The following is a 21,780-nucleotide window of genomic DNA, read 5'->3' as shown; positions in this document are numbered from 1 at the left end:
CGGGCAGAGTGGATTAGAGCCGATACTCTTACTCGACTGGCCGGGGTTCGCCAGTCAGTCGTTGATCGATCTTCGCTGACGTGGGGAGGATAAATCTCAGTGTGAAACACTGAATGATTATTTACCTGTCCAATCTCCTCGAGTCCCCAGAACACGAGCGCTTGTCCGTACGCAACGCCTAGGCCTCGATTGATGATCTGAAATAAAACGTGAGAAAAATATATAATTTGGAAGTCATAGGCTATAGCAAAAAACTCTTAAAAAATGCACCGGGTTTCTTTGCGAATTAGTGTCACCGAGCAACCATCTTTATCCTTATTTATGATATAAACAAGGCATACTGTGATTGACACGCAAGTCCCCCACTCGTAAAATCGTCCAACATCTGCTTAGTGACCTATCTCAACTGCGACACTGTCTTTGGATTTTTAAAGACTGGTGTGGTATTTCAATCTCATGAACTCTGTCCTACCTGTGCGCAAGCCGCGCTAAGAGCGATGCACGACATGACGAGACATCCGATTGCGACACCATGCGTAGACTGGTGCCTGGCTCCGACAACTGCCAAGATTCCCGGAATGACGAACAGAAAAGTGTCTATTATGAACTCTGGATACCACTCCGAGGTTATCCCTATCCCGACAAAAGCAGCAAGGTTCACGACGGCGATGATTATCATGGTGATCCCTGGGCCCTTCGCTGTCGGCATTGCCCAGTCCGTTCTCTGTTGTGACGGCGGTTGCCTTGAATTTAGAATAACCACCGTTGGTCCTTGGTTTTGCGCAAACGAAACTTGTGGACAGAATTGCCCGTGCTGTTGTTGTTGTCCATAAGCTGGTTGCCCATATGTTGGTTGTTGTCCGTACATCGGTTGTTGGCCATTAACGGAAGTTGGCACATACGCTGGTGGTGGTGGTGGTGGTATATGTCCATATCCAACCTGTGTCTGCTTCAATGAGGGCTGAACATTCGGGGGTTGTGCTGCATGGTTACCGTTTTCCATATTTCTGAAAAAAGTTGAGATTAACGCGAGATGATATCCACTTTGAAAACGTGAAGTGCCCCTGTCTATTGTAGTTTGCCTGATTATGGCGGTTCTCTTGTTCCCCGGACATCTACACCGTCCGGTAGCGTGTATAGTTTCGACATGAGCCATCTCTATAGGGTGCCTCCGAAACGTGTTCGTGAACGGTATCCCATTGTTCGACTTCGTTATCATGAGGTCAAACAATGAGATAGGCGTTCACGTTGTTTCAGGGAATTTGCGAAAACTCACTAATCACTGCAGAACGCGTACGGATCGAGATATTCCTGAGACTCCATTGCCCTAAATGATACTATTCAAGCATATTTTTGGTCAATTACTAATCAAGTTGATTTCTAAAAAGAAGGTACATTATAATAAGTGTGAGCATCAATGAAATCAAGCTAAGACAGTTCGCGTCTATTTCTCTTCAGTTACTCATCACTTACCCTTTACTCTTGATATCGTCGAGCTCTTGATTTTGTGCATGTATACTACTGGTGAAATGATCTACGACAACACGATTATATATTGACCCTTTTGGGTATATAAAAAATTCATTTACGTATGTATACTTGTTGAAAACTAGAACGTATCGATCAGGTACCATGACATTATGTAATTGGCAATTACACTGTGCGGGGCATCGCTAATTGGCATCATTGTCGCATAGTCCGCCGGGTGTCTTGTTGTTGCGAAACGGCCGTTGTGAACAACAACGAGTTCATTGGGTCAATATTTTTCATGGCTTTGCTGGTCAGGCAAAACAAGTTCGTATCGTTGGCAGTTGACTGGTCCGTTATCGATCTCCAGCCATATACCTTATATATATGGCGAATTGCTGAACTTGTTATCCTGCAGGTTGAGTGCAAGTAGTTTTCATCGCGGTTAGGCTTCAATTATTTCTCATCTCATCTCATCCTACTATTGAGACGAATCAGGCCGCTTTTCAGGGCTTTTCAAAACGGTTTTCTGGCGATGTGAAAATTCAAAATTCGCGCCAGAGATTTCCCGCGCACTTTCCGTTGCCGGAAAACCCCGAACACTCCCGATCGGCAAGGCATTCTGATGTAAACAACATGGCGGACACACTACGAAAAACTGTGACAAAGTTCACAGATGTAGTGTTCCCAGTCTCTAAAACCAACCGAGAAAATTCACAGCATCATGCTTTGCGAGCTGGTATGTTAATCCACACATTTTGCCTAAAATCTACCATATCTATCTTATATGATGGGTTAATTCGGATAACAACAAGCGCCATGCTATCTATTTTCGGACAATTTACCCATAGTTTTCTAGGGTATTGAATACCGGACGATTTTCTAAGTCTAGTGTGTCTTACTCTTAGGGATCAACTCAAGAATGTTTGTCCTCATTGGATTTCTTAATGCCTCTTCTACCTAACCATTTTACAGTGTTTTAACCCCTTACTGCCCCTACATGGCCCTGGGCCTTGCCTGGCCCTGATTCAGTACTGTCGGTGTCGGTGTGTGCGGGCATAATACTGCCTTACTGGCATCGATCTAACTACTAGTAGGGCCTACTACTGCCAGTACTGGATCAAGTCGATCGAGTGATTGATGCGGGCAAGCAGTGATAAGAGGCAATGCATCCCATTGCTGTGAGTGCGTCCACTGATTTCTATGTTTCCTTTTAGGGAATGAATATGTCTCCAGTTTACCTCTGCAGATGGCGTTTTACTTCAATGGATTTTACTTTCCGTTCTGGTGTGCTTATACTATCCTTGGCTTATACGTGAAGGTAAGAGGCTCTATAATTTCCAAAACAGCTAACACCCAATATGGCATGAGATATTGTCACTGTAACTCTGAGACCGATGCCTGGGTCTGATCAAATGATTCTGTAGAAATAGAATCATACAAAGCTACAAGTGTTCAAAAACGAGTATGAAGTGAAAGTTAAAGGTCAATGTTAAGAAAGTAACTTCTGTTCAGGCTATTACTCATAGAACTTTCATCAGAAGGTTTTTTCAGAGGAACCTGACTAGGGGGACAATATCATCATGATCGTGCGAATCCACATTCTTGAACTGTTTATTTCATAAACTAGTGTCAACTTATTCTATTTCAGTATAATTACCTTGACACATTATACAAGATCATCCAACTTGCTGTTGTGATACTGATTGTCATTGTTGAGATTATCCGTCTTTATGTTGGTTACCTAGGAAACCTATCTGAAAAGGTAAGCACAAATTTGTTGAACTAGAAAGGCAGAATATGAATGAGTGTGGAACTTTGTAATGGTAGTTGTTGTTTCAATGAAGATCTCTTCTTGGCCTGTGATGGGCATCGAAACACCCAGCTGTGAGTTTGCGTGAACAAGGTGAACTACAACGAGTATAGTAATAACTAACTACGACTTGGGAAGCGTAAAAGGCCTCCTTTGAAACTTTTCATCATCACACAATGTTTACATCGGCATGACTTCACTCAAAATCGGAGGGATGGGATTTGTGTACATTGCATAATGACATTACATTGCAGATAATAGCTTATAGCTCAGTGCAACTCTCTGTTGTTTGCATAGACTGATGAGCTGAAATGTTCTGAATTCATTTTCTGTTTTGGAATAGTCTTAGCAGCTGGAGGATATAGTTGTTGCTTCTGTTGGCGCTGAAACTCTTTTTCAACCTCTCTTTTTCAGGTGCCTGAGTTGGCTGGCTCCTGGCTGTTAACTATCCTTATCAGCATCCCATTGACATTGGTCCTTCTTTTCAATGATGGCGCCTACATTCTGCCACCTGAACGAGCTTGCAACATCATCCAGTTGTGCTTTCTCCTTTTTGAAGTGATCGCTGGTTACTTTGCTATACGTGCCATGGTGAATTTACAAGTTGCCAAATTCCACTTGAAGCAGTTTTATGACTTGGAAAATTTAGATCGAAATGAGGGACTTGACTTTTATGAGAATAATGGTGCGAAGTCAAAGAGGAAAAATGCTGCGACTAGAGCCTAGAGTGCATGGATGCCAAATGTTCACATCCGAACCTAAGATTACTGGTTGTCAAGTCTTATTTATTAGTTGTTCTATTGTAGATACAAGGCCTAGATAGATTCCAGGATTGAAACTACATGATATACATGATTGTATATCACACATGTCTAGACCACTCATTCGGGCTATTAGAATGCAGATTAGAAAAAGGAGTGATATTTTTGGTGTCTGACTCTCTTGTAGCTAGAGAAGTGTTTTTATTAATATGTACAACAGACTTGAGTATGAACATCAAAAATTTAGTAGAAAATATGGTTGGGATTGGTCTCAAACTTGTAGATAAGATTTTGATATGAGAAAGTTGAAGCTTGCAGCTAGAGAAGTGTTTTTATTAATATGTTCAACAGACTTGAGTATGAACATCAAAAATTCAAAGTTAGTAAAAAATATGGTTGGGATTGGTCTCAAAGTTGTAGATAAAATTTTGATATGAGAAAGTAGCATGTACGTAGTAAGTTATATTTTTAATAAAATATGTCCGTATATAAGATGTTCAATTTCTTCGCTGATTAATTCTCCTCCAAATATATTTTAATACAACATACATGGTGAAGATGATGTACTGTAATATATTTTCAAATTATCAGGTTGACCTCCACGTGAACACTGTCCTTGAGGATACTGGTTTACCGGTCAGCTTCAATGACTTTTCTATCTCCTTTCGGGGAGGGAATTTTCCTACACCACCAACTATGGAGGTATTGACAACAGTCTTGAAAGACTGCTGATAATATCAAATCAGGAGTGACTGTCTGGAGGACGGGAAGAAAACCTCATCGATTTCCTATGGCTGCCCGTACATGGGCTTTAGAGCAGGTGTTGCGTGGTCGTGTTTGTGTCGTGCCATCACTATTGTCCTTGCAGCTCTGTAGCTGTATGGCAGGCCAAGTCTCTCACTGAAGCCCCCTCCACTATCTAAAATGTCTTCGAACAGCCACAGCTGCAAAGGCAGATACCTGTCCGTATAGTGTGTTCGATCAAGATTATAGGAGACGCAAAATGAAAAGTTTCCTTGATATCTACATGTATGGCCTCTCGGCGTATACCTCTTGAAAATAGTTGAGAGGTCCGTCTATCCACCACCTGTTAGATGTCAAGGTTGGGCTCCATCTTACACTTCCCTGAATGCCAACTGTCTTCCAAAGGTTGGTAGCCTCCTCTGTATGCTCGGGTATGATAACCAATTTACCAGTCGTGAAAATGCTTTCAGTGTTATCACAACTCAACTACATGTACATGTAATTGTCATGTGCCTGCTTGTCTAAGTTGTATAATTTAAGCATTTCTGTAAGCAGAATCAGAGTTGCCTCTTGGGGTTTCTTGTTCGTCCAGCTTTCAGAGGGCATCACAACTGTAGTCTTGAATAATCTAAATATTTTTGGCAAACTATACTGTTTTTGGGACACCTTGTGAAGTAATAATGACCGACACTTCATTTTACAGTTAACATTTAATATAGAGACGAACAATTTACATTGAATACTTGTACAATCTGTACCAATACTGACACTGTAACAAACACCTGATACATGTAAATGTAGTAATGATGTGGCATTATGCTTGTCCTCCTATAAATACTTTTGAGAAATTATTTTTTTAACATGAAATTCATTTATACCGGTTTTTAATAATTTGTATGCAGTACAAAACCCCTTATGGCACATAATAAAAGAATCCTTGTGTAAAGATTTATGACGGAGAACAACCAATGATTTACGTGCACAACTAATATTCTATGAATTCAAACTGATATGTGGGGCAATTACTGCTGTTTCTGTACATGCTGCTAATGCCAGATGGCCTCATTATAGGTACGTATTATATAAACCACTTTATTTCCACGGTCCTAAAAAATCAAAAAGAAAAATTTCTTTCAGATTTTGCTGAAATGGAGGTCTGTTGTCATCAAAAAATGCTTGAGGAGTGTCAAGTATGTATTGTAAAGGGGTAAAAGCTAATCCTACAAGAAAATGACACAGATTTTATTCAATCAACTACAACACATCTACGTACATGTATGATTCAAAGACATAAAGTATACTGTGAAGCTTTAAAAAGTGAATACATTGTAAATGACAAATTTCATGTCATGAAAATGAATAACGAATGAGTATACATGTACTCAAAAATGTCTACATGTATGAATCACGAATCTAATAAGTGTCAGATTACTACAGGGTATTCTAAATGCTAGTACTAATGCTACTGTTAACCATTTTACTGCACAGATGTAAAGTGAATGAAGATATTAAAACAGCTGTGGTTTTTTTTATACATTATGATAGATGTCATGGTATAACCACATGTACTTCGATCAAAAGAGTAAATTTGGCACACCTCATGATTTTCTGGGACTTGGTTCATCTACACTGGTACATACTTGAAGTTGTGCTTGATGATGAGTGGTGTATTGTAACTAAGATCGTATTAGGAGATGTACCACCAAAAAAGCCCTGCTTGATATGATACACAAGTTCACTCCAATCTTATTTTGAGGTAGTCTCTTACAGCACACTTGTGCACTTTGAAACATTGCAGAAGCTAAGGCTATCAAATAAACAAACTAATGCAAAGCAGATAATAAATTCCCTATAAGCCTGTGCTAAATGTCATATGCAGAAATACAGAAAATGAACGACAATATGTGTACATGTATTATCCTATATGTATTACAGCATGAATAATGATTTAATGATGAATAACTCAAAGTGAGTTGCGAGAGCTGCCATGTGCACTTATCTAGCACCTCCCTTGTGTACAGGGTGTCACAAAAACACAATACGAAACTTACATGTACCAATACATATAAAACTTTTGGGTGAGCTACCTTTTTTGCAGGTATCCGAATTTTTATAACTGTTAGTGTACGTGTAAAATACACATCAAATGTTACAAACGAAAGTGTTTGAACAAGTCAAAATTGCGTGTTACATGAATGTTTGACACCCTGTATACACTTACATTTTAAAAACAACATCAAATATATAGTCAACATCATACATGCAAAGGGATAGATACATCTGGGTTTTGTCCTTTATTACAATCCAGCATTTGAGAGAACTTTTTTAAATCACTGAGGATACAGGACAAGCCTAACAACGAATATTCAAAAAAGACTTATATCCCTGCATTTCCATACTGACCAATTACAAAGATAAGATGAAGGTATTAACAAAAACAATGGTAAAATAATAGTCAGGTCGGATCAATTCTCATCATTCAGACAAAAAAAACCACTAGTTGCTTGATAAATTATGATTCTAATTTTTTGTTTAATTTCATTGCCAAATATTTTTCTCCACGTTTATTTCATGAAGTGAATGGTAAATAACACTATGGACTCTATGGATATATTACCTCTTACATGTGATATCAAGTCTATGGGATGAAAACTGATCTATAGAGTATATCTATATTGGTGTACACAACAGCAATGTTTAGGCTATATAAAGCATATTCTTTTAATAAGTGAAAAACCTCAAATTCAATTTCACATTTTAAATGAATGGCTGAGGCCTTATACAATCGTTACAATCCTCAATCAGGTACTGCGAGCGTTTATTTTCGTTTCTTGGATTCTTTCAAGTCAAGCTCCATCCCACTCGCACGAACGATCGCAGCAACACTGTTGATCAGAATACCGACGTCGAAAATCGTGCAGGCCACCAACAATTTGGTAGGGAGCTTCATAACATGGAAAGCATGGTATGCGCTGATACCCAAGGATACCAGCATCAACTGAAAAAAGGCAAACACTCTTTATCAAAGATTAAGTAAAACATGTACTGATATTCCAATAAATAACTAAAGGTCTTCAACCCCAATTGATAACTTCTAATTTTTTTCTAACCCCCTTTGATGAATAATCCGGTACGTAAACTAAGCACTTAGGCCATACCTCTTTATACTGGAGCATGCATCGTGTATTAGATAGGTCAGATGAAGTTACACGAAGGTACAGATAGGTGTCTCTGTCTCTGTCACAGTACAATTAAACTACATGTACGCCCACTTGTATTGATAGGATTGTAATTATTGGTGAATCTAACACAACCTAAGCTCCTGGTCCTAAATGCATCTACATGTACTCGTCACCAGAAGACCACCAATTTGACTGCCTAGCTTCTCCCCTTAGTCCCCTTTAAAGGTGCCCTAATGCAAATGAATCTACTCACAACAGCATTGCTCTTGAAGATGGCTGCCTGGTCATCTTTGTTGACGAAATCAGCGGAACCTTGAACCATTGATACCTGGGCTAAAAGGATCACTCCCATCAACTGGGCAGTGAAGCAAATGAAATCATCCACTCGGACCTTGGCCTCACTCTAAAAGTAAAACATCCAAATTTAGAGATTAAGATTAGAAATTTTGCATTTAAGTTAAGTTCTGATATTGTCTGAAGTTGAGGATGAACAATTTTTGTTTACAATGATTATTTTACAGATGGCCAACCATGTCACCTGGTCACTGGACTAGTAGCTTTTTGATTTTTTTAAAAAACACAGGCCTGGTAGGACAGCAAAGGCTCTTCAGTTCCACTGAGAATCTTTGCCATGCCACATAACTACACAGTACTATTGAACTTAACTCCATCTTTGATGTCACTTGTCTGTTTCACGTTATTAGAGTGGATGCAGATGTACCAAGGACGTGGTAGTGAGCTACTTACCCCCGAAAAGAGTTGCAATGTCAATTCAACGTTCGTCAGACAATTCAAGGCAGAAAACAACAAGCTGTAGCTGAGGATAGTCCTGTGAACCCCCATCTGGGTATCATATCTTGCAGGAGCCTGGGGTTTTGGAGATGGACTTCTCAGATAGTGTGCCAGAGTAGTGATGAGGAAAATGGTGACTCCTGAATACATGACACAGAAATCCTGAAAAACAATCATTAAATATTTAACTTAAAACGTGATCTTTTAGTGGCCATATATATGCCACCAGGTCAGATAAAGTAACACAAAACTCACCTCAGAAGGAAGCTGCAGACCAGTTGCAGGCATCAGTTTTCCATCTTTGCTAAGAACTGGGACATTTTTCGAAACCCTCATCTGTAAGCATCCAAAAGCCACCAATTCCCCCACCAATGCCTGGAAAATGAAATGAAAAAAAGAATTTAAGAAAGATATGATTTCACCTACACACTGAATTGAGTGCTCATTTTGCACCAGCCCAAGCCATTATGAATGCCTAACCATTGCCACCAAACCAAGGCACAGTGCACTAACTCTAAACAGTTACTTAACCATGGTAGGCCCCTACATGTATTTAAAACAAAATAATTGGTATAATGGTATCATACCTGTGCAAATGTTGACAGAACCAATTTGCTGACACGCTCATCACTTGAATTCCGGTAGAAAAAGAAGACGCAACATGTCCCAAATGCAACCACTCCCAATTGCTGCAAGACATATTGTGTCCAGTGATCAATGGTCAGACCAGCCAACTGAAACATAACCAAAGGCAAAGAATAGATAATAAAAGATGAATCAAAAGACTGGAAGAAGAGGTCGCTGCAAAAAAGCCCAACTAAAATAAGTTGATACCTGGTTATTGAAGTGTTCTGAACCCAAATTTAAATTGCTATTACACTATTATTGTATTGTTTAGGCCTGGTCTTACCCGCCCAAGGGATAACTTGAGAAGATGCTCAGGGAATACGGTGTAGCCCACACTATAGAAAAAGCATAGGAGGCCGCACACCAAGAAGTAACTCTTCCTGCTCATGAAAACAGTGAGGAAAACAAGCAAACATGGCACAAAAGTCATGGCCAGTTGCGATATTGGAAGCTTGAACTCCATATCAAACGTTCTGCAGAGCAAATCGGGAGGTCAAAGACGCAAATTGAATAGCCCGCGTTTGGGAACTTTGGCTGAGGTCAATGATTATGCTGGATTATGTCACAGAAGGGTGAGCAAAGTCCAGTCGCAACAAAGACACTTTTCAATTAATAGAGGCGACACCTAGCGTTGATTGTTGTCAACGCATTGGCAGGTGCCTGTCAGGGTGGGTGTCTGTAAAATCTTTCGCGCGAAATAGCTTGAGACAAATGAAAGGGATTTGGTAGCTGCGGTGATGGTAGTTTAGGTGAGTTGGTACTACTGGTGCATTATATGGTATCAAAAAAGATTTTTATCTGTTATACAAATCAAAATTGATTGTCAATTGAAAGAAACGCTTTAATATTTTCAAGAAACTGTGCAAATAACTATCCATTATAATCACAATTTGAGTCCATATCCCTTCGAGCCTCTAAGTTGGCTTCTCCATGCTTTTCGTGCTGCTTATCCCAACAACGCATTGCAAAATCTGCCGATATTGCACACAGTCGACAGTGTAGTAAGTAACAATAAATGAATTATATTTAAATTCAAGACGTATGCGGGAATTATCTGAATATTTGGAACATGTGGAATGAAAGTTGTAACGAATCATTGACAAATGAAATCAGAAATCTGAAATGTCATCAAATCTCAGTCAATCACAATCAGATGGGCTGGCGTAGAGGACCTAGTCCTAGACCTAGTCCTCCACACCATAGCCTAGCATGCTAGGTGCTAGGCTTAGTATGCTAGGCCTAATTCTCCCTATTCTGACAGTTCTGCATCACATGATTAGGCCTACTGAGTGATTGTGCTCTGCAATTATGCTGTAGCCTACTAGTAGTAGTAGGGTCTACTAGACATAGAAATACTTCTCCTAAGTTGGCCTGATTCATGAGATGAGATGAGGATGTCTGTTTGACCCAGTTGAACTCAAAACTCTCTGGTCGCTCTCTGTCTTGCCCTCGGTACCCTTGGGCTTGGCCTTAGGCCTATTTTTGTTTAATAGGAATGTACGCTACCTGACCTAGGCCTATTTTTGTTTAATAGGAATGTACGCTACCTGACCTGGTAAATAGTATGGCAGCGCCTGGACTGGAGCTGTATGCTCGTCACACTCCTCCTGTCAGCATCGCTGTCACGACTGTGAGTGTGACTCCTTCTGCTCACCTAGGGTACAATGTACCGTAAACCAAAGGTCAAGGAGAAGTATTGTCATTTGTAGTCTGTTTCTATGTTTTCCAGTTTGATATCATGGGAGATGCCCTGGAGTATCCAGATGTTCTGCAGGAAGTCCGTGGTTGCATGGTAAGATCAAGGTCTATGTCAAAATCGTCGGCAATAGCGATGAAAAATTTTACTGTGTGAAGAGAGAACAGGCGGGTTTTATGAATGATCTTCCATCCATACTCAATATAGCAATTAGCAAGAACACATATGGCATAGCACTGGCACCAACATTTAGAAACTCCTGGTATTAGAATAGGCATGACATGTTATTCTTGTTGTGAGTTAAAATAGTTCATGCTGTCCGGCAGTGTCAAAGCATGGGGAGGGAGGGGGTCAGTACATTTTCCTGTGTTGGGATTGAAACACGTGATAAGCTACCCAACTCATAATGGCTGAGAAAGATGCCAGTAGTAAAATCATTTGGTATTTTGATGAGAACTTTATTTGTCGTAACCCAAAAATCTGTCACAAAGTTCCTATTTGATGAGAGAGAGAATGATAATAGCAAACATTATGTTGTAGACACCTGGTCGCCTGAAGTTGCAGTCCTCTAATGTGACATTCAAGAATATAAAGACTGGTATTGTTGACCAGTACCAAACGGCAGATATTGAGAAGATCCAGTGGTTGATTAGAGCCAGGGGTCACTGCCTCAAGGTCGTGACTGGTTCCAGTGTCTACAGATACGATGGCTTAAAGGAGAGTGTAGGTATTATGAAATATTTAGACAATGTCAACAAACCATCAACAGAGACCGGGATTTGTTCCCTTTCTTAAACGATCAGTGTTTATCTTTGTCAGTGCACTTGCTGACTGACGAAATCATTGGCTTGTTAAATGTTATTGTCCACAATTACTTGCTGTGTTTATAGGCTACTGCTGCAGAGAATAATCTAAATTTTCTCTTCGTCTTTTTAGGACTTTAGCAAATTGTCCACGTTCTTCAACAAAACATGTGATTTAGAAATAGTCAAGAAGGATCTATCGGTCAAGGGATGGAATTGGGGAGCAGCAAAGTTTGTGGGTAAGTCATGATGTCAAAGTGGGGAATTTCAGCAACATTGACATAAAATTCTATTTGTCACAACAACACTGACTTGGTCTGAGCAAAAACTACGAATTTCTGTGCACGTATTCTGGCTGTAAACAGGATGGCCCCAGAGTTAAAAAAACCAAACTGGTGCATTTTGCCCGAGGAGATCTGTTACACTGCTTGTACACTTGTTCAAAATCTTTAATCTGTGAGAGATATTGTTATTACACAGACCCCTTTTTTACGTTTAGGAAATGCGCTGGAATTAGAAGTTGGCAACAACTTGGCCTTTGATGTACCACTGTATAACGTCTCGCAGAGCAGGGTCGGTAAAAATGAGGTGACGATGGAGTTTCATCCAAACGACGATGCAGCTGTCTCATTGATGGAGATGAGGTTCCACGTCCCACCAGATACAACATCTCCGGATGCTGACCCTGTTGCCGTAAGTTAAATCCAGCCCTCAATTCAACCAGGCTGCCCTTCACATAGAAAGTTACCACCATCAACCCTTCTTTATTGGTAGTTCTACTGGGTGGACCTAATACACTGAAGACTGGGGGAGGAGTTTTGTAAAAAATAGTTTATCATACCAGTGCATTGTCAACATAAAGAGCCATGTGTTTTCTACATTTTAAAATTGAGCAAAGAGAGCAATGCATTGTGATCTTATTAAAACATGGCAGTAACTGAATTTGAAATTTTATGATTTGTGTCTTTGTTCTTTCAGGAATTTCACGAAAGAATCATGGGAAAAGCCGACATTATTCAAGCAACCGGCGATGCATTGGCAATCTTTGAAGAAATACAGTGTCTCACGCCAAGGTATAAAAAAGTTCAAGTATTGAGTAAATTGTTATTGTAATGTTTATGAGAACTGTACTGAACTGCATATCCATGCGTATGACTATGACTTGACCTCATCAGAATGTTTCATATTGGCTAGTGAACTATTATCACCAGACACTTTCCAGTTTCATGAACTTAACATCAATCTTGTTTTTGTTCCAGAGGTCGGTACGACATCAAAATATTTGGGACCTTCATTCAACTTCATGGAAAAACATACGATTATAAAATTCCACACAAAACAATTCTGCGATTATTCCTGTTACCACACAAAGATGGACGACAAATGTTTTTTGTGGTAAGTTACTCAAAGCCTTTTAGTCTTCATCCCAGGGCCATGAAGCTGTTTGTTTAAAGTCTGCCGACACTGCTAAACAGGCTGAAGCTTATCCCATTTTTGCAGCATCCTACAACTCGGAGTACATGGTTCTATCTGTCAGGATGCTGTTCCCATCCCTGGTTAACTTCCCAAGCGAGCTTGGTGCCAATTTATACGCTTGGGTGGCAAGAAGTATCACAAATGTAGGATCTGGTGTCCTTCTCTAGGACATAAAGATGAAGCGGCAGTAATCCTTTGTATTGTCAAATCCACTACCTTCTGATTATGGACCCTGCACTCTAACCACTATGGGACTGATCTGAAACAGGAGGAGTCTCATCCCTCCCTATGAAGTTGCTAGCAATTTTCTTAATGAATTGACATTCCTCCTTTCTTCTATTAGGTGAGTTTAGACCCACCCCTCAAGCAGGGACAGACGAGATATCCATTCCTGATCCTGTTGTTCCAGAAGGAGGAAGAGATGACGTTAGAATTAGCCATACCGGAGTAAGTTCCCTTTTGTTATCCTAGACTTGTCATCGCGCAGAAGTCCTGTTCATCCTATCAAGAGCGGTGTCCTCTCCTAGCATTGTTTGGGATCAAAGTTATTCTCGTTGTCAACATGGGGTGGTGTCTGGCACTTCCTCACTTCTTGTGACCATGGGCTCTACTTGGTTGCCCCTACTCTGAATGAGATACAAAACCAATATTCTTTGTACCTGGTTCCAATGTCAGGGCAAGCAAAAGACAAGTGAAAACATGCCTAGCTTGAAAATAACTGCTCTGCCTAAATAACAGGAGTCACGCTAGGTCAACAACCCCGATTGGCACCGAACCATAATTGTCACACAACCTGTGTTTAGTGGTCTGGGCTTGATCGGAATGTATACCAGTGCCTATTGTGTTAGCCTAAAGCGACTACAATGGAAGTCCTGTCATGTTTGTTACAGGGATGAACTTGAAGAGAAATATGAAGGAAAACTGACCAAGGAAATGAGCGGCCCAAGTTATGAAATAATCAGTCGTGTAATGAAGGCGCTTCTGACAAGGAAGATTACAGTACCGGGAAGTTTTATGGGGTAAGTTGTTGAATTATTTTCTGTGTTGTCCAGATATGGAACGTGCAGTATGACTTGAGATGAAAGACAAGGTTCAATATTTGTTGTGTCTGTAAACAAGTTTGAGAAAAATGATACGATGTGATAAATGTTTGGAAAATTTTTTCATCCTGTTGTCTCTATCGACATTGCTGTTCTAAAAATCTGCTTCTTTTCCATTTCAGCCATTCAGGTACACAAGCTGTCGTCTGCTCATTCAAGGCCAGTTCTGGATACTTGTACCCATTAGAGAAGGGCTTCATGTTCGTCCATAAACCACCCATTCATGTCAGATTTGACGAGATTGGAAGTGTCAACTTTGCCAGAAGTGCCGGCAGTTCTCGCTCGTTTGATTTTGAGATTGAGACGCAAGCAGGGACCATGTATACATTCAGTAGTATTGAGAAGTAAGTGAAACATGATGATACTTCAGGTGGTGCAAGGCAAGTCCTATAGCAAGGACAGTGTACTTGTACATCAGGTTTTGCCACCAAGCTTGTGAAATGAAAGTGAAGTTGTGCCTTGTGCTATTGCAAGCATAATCCACAGATTAGTAAGCAGACATTGGTTCAAAGCCAAGGCATGATTGTGAACTTAGACATAGAATCAAGACTGCTATAATTCAGACCCATCATTTGCTATCACTGACTTACAGAATGACATCAGGTGTTTCTGTTCATGTTTCAGGGATGAATATGGGAAACTTTATGATTTTGTATCGGCAAAGAAGCTGCAAGTAAAGAACATTGGAGGCAGTAAGAAGATGGTAAGTGCTGTTCACCACGTTCACATTTTTAGAACTGTTTGTTTGTGATTTCAACTCTGAATCTTTCTTGGTCTTGAATGTCAAGGGATGCAATTGAGCAAGATGTTCCATAATAGCTACAGACACGGAACAGCCTTCAGTTAGGTGGCAGATGTCCCTGTACATGTACATGTTCATTTTTCTGTACTTTAAACCATGTAGTATTCGTGAAGTGAAGCAAAAATTCTCCCTCCACATAAAATGTCAACTATCTTCTTATGTTCTAGGGAAGTGTCTACGCAGAGGATATGGGTGGAAGTGATGATGAGGACAACCACGATGCCTACCTCGAGAGGATGAAGCGTGAGGGAAAACTGCGCGATGAGGATGACGACGACGACGACAGCTCTGATGTCTCTTTCAAACCAGAAGGAAGTGGAAGTGATGTTGCTGAAGAGTAAGTCACTTTGATCATCTTGTGTGAATTGAAGAAAAGATAGGTGACAGAGTTGCAGCTTTTTATATGATTAATCCCCTATGAGCTATGATGAATATTCAAGAAAACTGTGCATGTTGGTGCTTACGTTATAAAGTCAGTCAATTCATTGATTTCCGACTGTGTCTATATGAAGCTCTTGTCCACTTGTCCATTTTCCCAAACACTTGAACACTCATGAACTATGTCCCTGTCCTTGTCTTAGATATGACAGTAACGTTGCCACGACAACTGATGAAGACGAGGATGAAGGTTCGGGTGGGTCGAGCGTTGATGAAGAAGAAAAGGCCCGGCGACGGTCAAGAAATGAAGAAAAGGCCAAGGAGAGGGAGAAGAAGAGGGAACAAAGAGCGAAGGCTCCTGTAAGTTAATGAGGAAGATCTGCAGTTCATTAGAGGCAGTATTTAAGCCACGGTACTTAAGCCATAACACTTGAATGATACCAACAGGTACAATATTTGCATGTTGTTCTTAATCATCCTTTATGAGTTGGGAGTAAACAAGTTATGAACTTTGTCACCAACTTACATGTACTGATCTTTGTAGATATCATCAACTCACCATTTCAGCCTGTGAAACGAGAACCGAAGGAAAAGAAAGAACGGAGGAAGAAGAAAGGAACGAAGAAGGATCCGAATGCTCCCAAGCGGCCAATGGCGGCGTACTTCCTTTGGTTGAATGACCACCGCGAGCAGATTAAGGAGGAGTACCCGGGCATCCCAATCACAGAAGTGTCGAGAAAAGGTGGTGAGATGTGGAGAGTGATAACTGCCGAGGAAAAAGCGGTAAGGTTTTGGATTACCCTCAGTTGTTCTACTTCCACAACCCAGTGGTCGAGTTATTGGCTTTCTATGCAGTTGCCAAAAGGACAAGTTCCCCGGGATGCCTTCAACATGTCCTCAGGGCCGCAACTACTTTACCAAAGTAACTTGTTCGTCTGATAAGTTACATGTAGTGTCTGGTTTCTGAATGCCAATTGAATTGGTGAATTTTTTGAGTTAATGCATGATAAGACATGGGTAGTAAAGAACAGTTAACTGGAATTACGTCATTCACAGATACATGTACCTGCATTACGCACTCGAAGGAACATCCATATGCAGTGAAGTCTGAAAAGGGACGATTGAAATAAAAATTTGGAATGAGATAGGTTTTTGTAACTAAAATTTCAGAAATATGAGAAGCTTGCTGTAAAAGCAAAGGAGGAGTACAAGGTTGCTTTGGCAGAGTATGAGGCCAACAAAGTGGAGGCTGCTGACTTTGATGAAGAGGAAGGGTCGCCCAAGGCTAAGAGAGAACGGTAAGAAAATTGAAGGACGGCATAATCCCTTGTCTCTGGTTTCTGTTTTGCGAGATGTCCGGCAATTTCCTTGTGATGGGGTGCCATGGTCTTGTGGTTGAGATGACTTTGACTAGTCTGATACATTGTACCTGACCTGTCCCATTGCTTCTGACATTAGGAATTATTCGAACAGTTGCCATTTCCTGTAAATGAAACTAAATTTAGTGATATGAATGGTGGATGCTTTTCTAGTGAGCCTCCCATGACCTACATCTAGACCTCCCTCCCTAGAACTAATATCTTAATATCCCATCCAGTAAACCAGGCAAGAAGAAATCTCCTACTTCGTCTAAGAGTCCAAAGAAGGAGGGCCATGCCGGTGCTGGGTCGAACTATAAGAGCAAGGAGTTCATCTCGAGTTCATCTGGGTCAAACTCGTCAGATAGTGATAAGCCTTTGAAGAAGAAGGCAAAAAAGGAGAGGAAGAGTAAAAGAGGGAAGAAAGATGCATCCGAAGAAGAGGAGTTGGAGGTTTGTGGACTCTTCTAGTTTGCTTTGTCATCTTAAGATTGATTGAAGTAAGAAGGAAGATTTTGTCTCCTCAAAGTAGTCTTCTCACACCTTTATTATATTCCTCCAAAGAAAACCTTTCTGGGTTGTGAAAATGTAACCCCTTTTTGTAGTGGAAGGGCAAAATTGATCATCTTTATCATTGCTTCGTTGCATGAAAAGAGGTTCTGTGGTGTTATATCGTAACTTCCATTCGTCCCGAATTGGCCTTATGAGGACAAAGTCACAACGAGTGATGTATGCCAATGCATAATTCATGTCGTCATGCTGCCTTTCAGTTGCCGTCAGAGGAAGAGATCCTGAGTGACCCACCATCATCGGGCAAGGGATCAAAAGCTAGTTCTGATGCCAAGTCTGATTTGGAGTCATCTGGTGGATCGGACTGAATAAACATTAAGGCTACAACATCGGACAAAATAACGTTTTTGATCTGATTATTGTCTGGTTGTAAACATCTTTGACTAGACAAGCTCATTCATGGATTTGAAGGAATGGAGTGGAAAAAACAAGCATGAATAGTTACTGTGAGATAAGAGAGACCCAGCCTTCATGGCTCCTGCTTGTAATTTAGCCTGCTCAACATATATGTACATGTAGTCTAGTAAGGAAAATGACTTGAAGTTATCATGTTTGGTTTGCCAGTTTGTGTTCAACGTCATGTGCTTTTGACCATGTGTTCAGTGTACAGTCAAACTCAAAATAAAGTAAACGTAATGGCCTGTATTTACTTGTCCTAGAATTGTTATCACCATACGCACAAGTAATGACTTGTTAAAACATTCCGCTAGCGATAGTGAATGACAAGAAGGTCAGCGAGGTGACGTACCGGTACGATGAATATCTCAACTGGTGTAGTGAATGAGGATGATACGATACAGAAGAAAATACAGTAGGCCTACTGGCGCTGGAATGTCTGAAGGAAGGTCATGAAGGTCAATCCGCGTGCCGTGTGAGAGCTCTGTATTAATACGCACATACCATATTGCCATTATTTAAGGTCTCATTAGGGAGTTGTTTTTTTTATTCATGCACGGCCCCCCCCCCCTCACAGTAGTTCCTAAAATCATTGATTTCTCGGTCCTCACAGTATGTCAGTGTTGATTCAGCAGTTGTTCTGGCAAAGACGTTTTTTTGGAGTTTCTGAAACCTAGAGCGCTACTCAATAGACGGCTAACAAGAAACTACACATTTTACTGTTGTGTGGAAAGAGAGGAATGGCTCGCTTGCCTGCCGTGAATGGTCACTTGGAGGCATTCATGATGGAGAGAAAGGAGCCGAGAAGCCGGGAAGACTCTCTCACATACGGTCCAAATGTCGTTGCCCTGCCTTGAGGTACATCCTGAAGCTAAGGCATGGACGCCCTGTCGGATATTCAGTCCTATACGGCTTGATTGTGAGGTTGTCTTGCCTTGAAAATTACATCTTGAAATCACACAGCCTTATATGGCTTGATTGTGACGTTGTCCTGCCTTGAAAAGCGCATTTGAAGTGACAGAGGAGAGAAGAGAGCAAGGACCCACTGACATTAATTCGAGTATATCAGTGTTGTAAAGATGCCCCGTCTTGAAGTGAACACCAAGAAATCACAGGGAAGAGACAGAAGCAAGGGCTCCCGGGCGCAAACATAGCTTGATTGTGATAGTGTCCGGTCTTTAAGAATACACCTTGAGGGCATGGGCCGGGAGAGAAGAGAGGGGACGAGAGAATGGCTATTTAACATTCAGGCCGAAACGGCTTGAATATGACGCTGTTCTGCCTTGAATGGCGCATCCTGATGGCAGAGGGGGAGAAGAGAGCATACACTCGCTTACATTTTCTCCATTACGGCTTGCCTTAGGACGACGTAGTTCTGGCTTGAAAGGGCCATACAGAAGGCAATGGGGAAGAAAGGGAGCAACAGTACTCCCGTGATATTGACTAGATGCGGCTTGATCATGCCCTTGCTCTGCCTTGTAGGCTCAATTACAGAAGAGAGCAATGTCTCCCTGACATTCAGTCCAATACGGCTTGAATGTGATGTCGTTCTGCATTGAAAGGTACACCCTGATAGCACAAGAGAGAAAATGAAGCCAGGACAACCTGACATATACAAGTCTCACAACTTGGCTTGATTGACATTGTCCTTAAAGTCACGGGGAGGGGGGGGAGAGGACAAGTAATCCCTGACAATCTTTCATTGACAGCTTGACTGTGACGTTGTCCTGCCCTGAGGGACATCCTGAAGACACAGGCGGAGAAGAGTGCACGGGCTTCCTGACATTCACTCCAATACGCCAGGACAATGGCACATTCGAGCTGTCCTTCAGTGAGTTCCTTTCAAGCAGGACAACGTAACTTTCAAGCCGTACGGAATGAATGTTAAGGATTCCGAGTCAGCTTCACCCCTGTGACTTTAATGATGAGCCTACCCAATGAAGGACAACGCACATCCATGCGTATTGCCTGAGCTGAGTACATCTCAAAGTCACAGGGATGAGAAGGCGAAAGGCTTCCTTGACATTCACCCCAATATAGCTTGGATGTGACATTACCTGTCTGAAAGGTTGATCTTTAAGCACAGGGGACAGAAGACACTTCGCCTTCGTCTCCATTACAGCTTGATTGTGACCTTGTCCTGGCTTGAAATATAGCTTTTGAATGAACAGCGTAGAGAAGAGAGATCTGACATTGAGTTCAATACGGCATAATAGCGACGATGTCATAGCTTGAAAGGTACAACTTGAACTCACATTTGAAGGGTCAGTAAGGACTCTCTCATATTCGATTGTGATTGTATATCACGTTGTCCTCACTTGAAACGTGCCTCATGAAAGAACACAGGATAAAATGTAGCAAAGACTACCTGACATAAACTCACAATTTGGCTTGATTGACAGTCCTTTAGGTCACAGGGAGAGGAACAGATGACAAGGAATCCCCTGCAATCATTCAATACAGTTTGAATGTGACACTGTCCTGCCCTGGAAGGGACACCCTGAAGACACAGACGGAGAAGAGGGCAATGGCTTCATGACACTCACTTCAATACGGCCTGAATTTAACGTTGTCCTGCATTGAAAGGTACACCCTGAACGCACAAGAGAGAAAATGAAGCCAGGACAATCTGACATATACAAGTCTCACAATTTGGCTTGATTGACGTTGTCCTTAAAGTCACGGGGAGGGGGAGAGAGGACAAGTAATCCCTGACCATCTTTCATTGACAGCTTGACTGTGACTTTGTCCTGCCCTGAGGAACATCCTGAAGACACAGGCGGAGAAGAGGACAAGGACTCTCTGACATTCAATCCAACAGGCAAGGACAACGTCACATTCAAGCCGTACTGGAGTGAATGGCAGAGCGTCCTTGCTGTCTTCTTTTCGCTTTGACTTCAAGGATGTATCTTTCAAGGCAGGACATCGTCACAACGATGCGTATTTCTAGTGAATGTCAGTAGGGGTCCTTGCTCTCTTCTTGATCCCAGGTGACTTAAAGATCCCCTTACAAGGCAGGACAGCAACACATTCAAGCCAACTAAATGCTCTTCTCTGCCCTGTGACTTCAAGGGCGAACATTTTATCGTCACAGTCGAGCCGTAATTGCATTAATGTCAGCTAAGTCTTGTCTCCTTCTCTCCCCTGTCCTTTGGCAAGTACCTTGCAAGCAGGACAACGTCACAATCAAGTCATATACAGTGCATGTCCTTGTTATCGTCACCCTATTAAATTGAGCCTATCCCACGAAGGACAGTGCACATTCATGGACTGAATGTCAGGGAGTCCCTGCTTCATTCTCTCCCCAGTGTCTTCCGGATGTCTCTTTCATGACAGAATAACGCCTCATTTGAGACATATCTCAACTGAATGACAGGGAGTCTTTGCTCTCTTCTCTCCTCTGTGACTTTAAGATGTGCCTATCAGTGCATTTATGTACCTTTCAATGCATGTGAACGTCACAATCGAGCTGTAGTTGTGGGTTGGGCGCACTTGCTTAACTCCTCCCTGTACCTTCAGGATGTACCTTTCAAGGTAGGACAATATCACAGTCAAGCAGTATATGGGATGATGTCAGCGAGTACTTGGTCGGTCTCTTCCCTGTGCTTTCAGTGTGCAAGACAAGGCAATGTCACAATTATGCTGTAATGGACTTTGCCCCTGCCTTCAAGAGGTACCTTTCAAGGCAGGACAAAGACACATTCAAGTCAGAATCGTCACTTTCCCCGTGACTTCAGGGATGAACCTTTCATCATCACAGCCAAACCGTCATTGCATTTTGTCCGCGAGGCCTAGTTCCCTTCTATTCCCTCCCC

General features: G+C 41.4%; 3 protein-coding genes across 4 annotated transcripts; 2 read left to right on the top strand and 1 right to left on the bottom strand.

The window, feature by feature from the left end:
• Nucleotides 1–2,100: 2,100 nt before the first annotated feature.
• LOC135483555 (transmembrane protein 17-like) lies at nt 2,101–4,511 on the top strand. The gene is made up of 4 exons (XM_064764527.1): nt 2,101–2,206; nt 2,685–2,788; nt 3,119–3,232; nt 3,695–4,511. The coding sequence occupies exons 1-4, from the start codon at nt 2,104–2,106 to the stop codon at nt 4,004–4,006; spliced, it is 633 nt and encodes a 210-aa protein (XP_064620597.1). The 5' UTR covers nt 2,101–2,103; the 3' UTR covers nt 4,007–4,511.
• Nucleotides 4,512–5,480: 969 nt separating this feature from the next.
• Nucleotides 5,481–10,007, bottom strand: LOC135502761 (uncharacterized). Its single transcript, XM_064795824.1, has 6 exons — nt 9,670–10,007; nt 9,347–9,493; nt 9,015–9,134; nt 8,715–8,921; nt 8,221–8,370; nt 5,481–7,783 (listed from the first exon to the last, which is right to left on the bottom strand). The coding sequence occupies exons 1-6, from the start codon at nt 9,847–9,849 to the stop codon at nt 7,604–7,606; spliced, it is 984 nt and encodes a 327-aa protein (XP_064651894.1). The 5' UTR covers nt 9,850–10,007; the 3' UTR covers nt 5,481–7,603.
• Nucleotides 10,008–10,310: 303 nt separating this feature from the next.
• On the top strand, nt 10,311–18,467 carry LOC135502753 (FACT complex subunit SSRP1-like). 2 transcript variants are annotated; one of them, XM_064795800.1, is made up of 17 exons: nt 10,311–10,387; nt 11,116–11,178; nt 11,623–11,805; nt 12,019–12,124; nt 12,385–12,578; nt 12,864–12,958; nt 13,145–13,280; nt 13,705–13,808; nt 14,252–14,380; nt 14,584–14,805; nt 15,086–15,164; nt 15,431–15,600; nt 15,845–16,001; nt 16,209–16,424; nt 16,812–16,939; nt 17,239–17,452; nt 17,770–18,467. In XM_064795800.1, the coding sequence occupies exons 2-17, from the start codon at nt 11,125–11,127 to the stop codon at nt 17,875–17,877; spliced, it is 2,295 nt and encodes a 764-aa protein (XP_064651870.1). In that variant the 5' UTR covers nt 10,311–10,387; nt 11,116–11,124; the 3' UTR covers nt 17,878–18,467. The 2 variants fall into 2 exon arrangements, with proteins under 2 accessions (XP_064651870.1, XP_064651880.1); XM_064795810.1 differs by lacking the exon at nt 10,311–10,387 and adding an exon at nt 10,597–10,614.
• The last annotated feature ends 3,313 nt before the right edge of the window (nt 18,468–21,780 follow it).

The sequence above is a fragment of the Lineus longissimus genome, chromosome 2, assembly GCF_910592395.1.
Source record: "Lineus longissimus chromosome 2, tnLinLong1.2, whole genome shotgun sequence".
Taxonomy (NCBI): domain Eukaryota; kingdom Metazoa; phylum Nemertea; class Pilidiophora; order Heteronemertea; family Lineidae; genus Lineus; species Lineus longissimus.
Note: the sequence above shows the minus strand (reverse complement) of the source record. Positions and strands in the feature narration are given on the sequence as shown.

Excerpts from the sequence above, each read along its gene's own strand:
- LOC135502761 (XM_064795824.1), bottom strand. The coding sequence starts at position 9,849 with ATGGAGTTCAAGCTTCCAATATCGCAACTGGCCATGACTTTTGTGCCA. Across the intron at positions 9,135-9,346 it reads TTCTGTCAACATTTGCACAG|GCATTGGTGGGGGAATTGGT; the intron begins GTATGATACCAT and ends TTCATTTTCCAG. Across the intron at positions 8,371-8,714 it reads CATTGCAACTCTTTTCGGGG|AGTGAGGCCAAGGTCCGAGT; the intron begins GTAAGTAGCTCA and ends TTTTACTTTTAG.
- LOC135502753 (XM_064795800.1), top strand. The coding sequence starts at position 11,125 with ATGGGAGATGCCCTGGAGTATCCAGATGTTCTGCAGGAAGTCCGTGGT. Across the intron at positions 11,179-11,622 it reads AGGAAGTCCGTGGTTGCATG|ACACCTGGTCGCCTGAAGTT; the intron begins GTAAGATCAAGG and ends ATTATGTTGTAG. Across the intron at positions 11,806-12,018 it reads ACGATGGCTTAAAGGAGAGT|GACTTTAGCAAATTGTCCAC; the intron begins GTAGGTATTATG and ends TCGTCTTTTTAG.
- LOC135483555 (XM_064764527.1), top strand. The coding sequence starts at position 2,104 with ATGGCGGACACACTACGAAAAACTGTGACAAAGTTCACAGATGTAGTG. Across the intron at positions 2,207-2,684 it reads GCATCATGCTTTGCGAGCTG|GGAATGAATATGTCTCCAGT; the intron begins GTATGTTAATCC and ends GTTTCCTTTTAG. Across the intron at positions 3,233-3,694 it reads TAGGAAACCTATCTGAAAAG|GTGCCTGAGTTGGCTGGCTC; the intron begins GTAAGCACAAAT and ends TCTCTTTTTCAG.